This window comes from Solanum pennellii, chromosome 11 (genome assembly GCF_001406875.1).
Source record: "Solanum pennellii chromosome 11, SPENNV200".
NCBI lineage: Eukaryota > Viridiplantae > Streptophyta > Magnoliopsida > Solanales > Solanaceae > Solanum > Solanum pennellii.
The window spans coordinates 54,225,245-54,228,577 of NC_028647.1; the positions used below are offsets into that span (position 1 = coordinate 54,225,245).

Here is a 3,333-nt window from a genome sequence, read left to right on the forward strand (position 1 = left end):
AGCTCACTATCTTCAGCCATGAGAAAATCATGCATTCTAACTTTCCACCAACTGTAGAAGTGTCCATTGAAACGAGGAGGTCTGGTTGAAGATTGACCTTCTTCTAGATTAAGTGGAGCAGCCATTCTAGAACAAATATCACTTCCTTGGTGTTAACCAGATAGAAAGTGCCTGCTCTGATACTACTTAATAGAATATATGCCTTCACTTATCAGTCAATGGACCAGGTCCCTTGATACACTAACAAGTATAAACAGAAAGTAAATGCAGTTTAAACAACACAATAATTTTACATGGAAACCTCCTTGCTTAAGGGAGTAAAACCACGACTTGTCTCACAGGATTTTCACAACTGTTTCACTAATCTTTGCAAGCAAAAGTAAAACCAGTTACACAAATGTGAGAAAAAGATTTTAATCTCACGCTCAAGCAATAATCTCTATTGCTTGACAAGCCTAAGTAGAAGTTAATCTACCCACTAAGCTATCCCTCCTAGACAACTTAGAATTTCAACACCACACACTGATTCCTTTATAGATTTAGGAATATTTTACAATGTAAGACCAAGAGAATATATTCTTAAACAACTACACTAAATGCTCCAGAGATTTCAGTTGTTGTTTGAATAATTCTGCTGTTTGATTTTCGATAGCCTTTGCAAGTGTTCTTGCAAATACTTTATCAAGTTGCAAAAACTCAGGAACAATGTTTAGGAAAGTGACTTTTATATGGACAAGTCCCTTTCCTTAAACTCTTGCCATTGGTTGGAGAAGTCTGACTTTACTGACGCCCTTGGGAACTGTGCACCCACTTTCTGTACCTTCTCCAGCTGGCAGTCAACAGACTAGTCACCTTGGGGAACCTGGTACCTTTACGAGGTCCCTGAGTTTGTTACATCTTAAAAACTCATGTTGAGAACCTGGTACCTTTACAAGGTCCCTGAGTTTGTCATATCATCAAAACTACAAATAACAAATCTTCCTCCCAAAATTGGACAAGAGACCATAAGATGCAACAACAAAGGGAAAAATGCCTCAGGAGCAAGTCCAAACACTGAAGCCTTTTTCACTTCTACTCAGTATCAACAAATTCTCCGACTGCTTTCCAAACCTGGTAATGAGAAAACTGCAGTTGAGCCTTCTGCAAATACTGCCACTACTGATGATGTAGGTTTGACTCCTCCTATTACTTTATCATGTAATTATGCCAATAAACAATGGATAATTGATACTGGAGTGTCTCATCATATCACGTCTGACCTTAGTCTTCTAGACAAAGTTAGAGAAGTTCATACTAATGGAGATATTACGGTACATTTACCCAATGGTAAATTTGCTGCAATTACTCACATTGGAAGCACTTGTGTACTAGCTTATCAGTCTATATGCAATGTGTTATTTCTCCCTGACTTCAAGTTTAACTAGCTATGGTCTCAAAAATCACAAGAGAGTTACCATGTATGTTTGTTTCTTTCCTGATTTTTGTCTTTTTCGGAACCTCTCCACCGGTCTGGTGAAGGGGATTGGTAAGGAGGAACATGGCTTATACATACTACAAGGGGACCAAGTCAAGATCCAGATAAGCTGGTCACTAGTAGTAAACACGTTCTGATGTCTAAGTCTGTTAATTTTGAAGCTCAATCTGAGACTAGTAGTATATGGCACAAAAGACTTCGTCATACACCTATTGATATAATAAAGAGTCATGAGTGTCTCAAGACATTAAAGAGTACTGATCAAATTCATTGTACTGTTTGTCCTCTATCTAGACATACTAAACTTCCTTTTCCTTCAAGTACTCATATTACCAAACATGTATTTGAATTGCTGCATTGTGATATGTGAGTACCTTATAAAGTTCCTACATATAATGGAAAGAGATTTTTTGGTGACAATTGTGGATGATTTTACTTGGGTGTTTTTAATTGGATCTAAAGCTGCCACTATGGTAGTACTCAAACACTTTCTAATGCAGGTTCAAAATGTATTTCCACCCACTATGAAAACTTTGAGGGCTGATAATGGATGTGAATTCTTCAAAGGTTCACACATTACTAAGTGAACTTGCCATTGCCCATCAGAGTACTTGTGTTTATACACCATAGAAAAATGGTGTTGCTGAAAGAAAACATAGAACGATCCTTGCCATTGACAGATCACTCAATTTTCAAGCTTCAATACCACTGAATTCCTGGGGTAACAGTATCTCTATTGCTGTGTATATCCTCAATAGGCTCCCTTTTAGAGTCCTCCCATACAAGTCTCCATATGAAAAGCTCTAACATCATTCTCCGTCCTTATCCCACTTAAAGACTTTTGAGTGCTTGTGTTATGCTGCTTCTCCAAAAATAGTTGATAAATCCTCCTCCAGGGCTATTCCTGCAGTTTTTATGGGGTATTCATCTACTCAAAAGGGGTATGTTCTATATGACATTCATGCTCATAATTTCTTTGTAAACAGGCATGTAGTGTTTGATGAAGAGTTATTTCCATTTAAGAACATGCAAGCTTCCTCAGAACCTATCTTTCCAGTTCTTGATATTACACCACCTGCTTATGAGTGTGCATCTGAGTCAGTAGTACCTCCTTTTGAGCCTCTTATAGCATCTTCTGAAGTATCTTCATATCATAGTCCAATACCACCTCCTTCAACAGCTCCTCTCCCAGTTGTTCAATATCAGGTTCCTGTTGCTTCTCCTAGAAGATCAGGCAGACAAAGTAGACTACCTCTATGGTTACAAGACTTTGTTACTAAGCCCAAAACCAATACTGTCTTTATCCACCAGAAGATCATCTCACTTAGTCTTATTTGTCTCCGTCTTATTATAGACATGCTCTGCATGCTTATTAATCTATTTTTGAGTCTGCATCATTCAAATGGGCTGCTGATGATCGTGAAAGCTATGGATCTAGAGATCGTAGCATTAGAAGCTAATAAGACTTGGAGCATTGTTAACCTCCCTCCTTGTAAAATACCTATTGGATGCAGATGGATCTATAAGGTCAAATACTTGGACTTAGGAGAAGTATAAAGATTCAAAGAAAGACTTGTTGCTAAGGGGTTCAGTCAGAAGGAGGGTCTTGATTATGGTAAGACATTTAGTCCAGTAGCTAAGATGGTAGCTGTCAGGTCTATGGTTGCTTTGGCTGCCTCTAAAGGTTGGTACATTTATAAGATGGATGTGCACAATGCTTTTCTTAATGCCTCTAAAGGATGGCTGCCTCTAAGGTCATATTGCAACATATTTAGTAAAGTTTGGAGATGCTTTAGGGTCTTGGAAATCCATGAAGTAAGAAACAGTGTCAAGAAGTTCAGTTGAGGCCTAATACAAAC

General features: G+C 38.1%; 1 protein-coding gene across 1 annotated transcript; it reads left to right on the plus strand.

Moving 5' to 3' along the window:
• Window positions 1-218: 218 nt before the first annotated feature.
• Window positions 219-3,031, plus strand: LOC107003949. Its single transcript, XM_015202187.1, has 4 exons — window positions 219-227; window positions 1,080-1,310; window positions 2,312-2,415; window positions 2,461-3,031. Exons 1-4 carry the CDS (start codon window positions 219-221, stop codon window positions 3,029-3,031), a joined length of 915 nt encoding a protein of 304 aa, XP_015057673.1.
• Window positions 3,032-3,333: the final 302 nt, after the last annotated feature.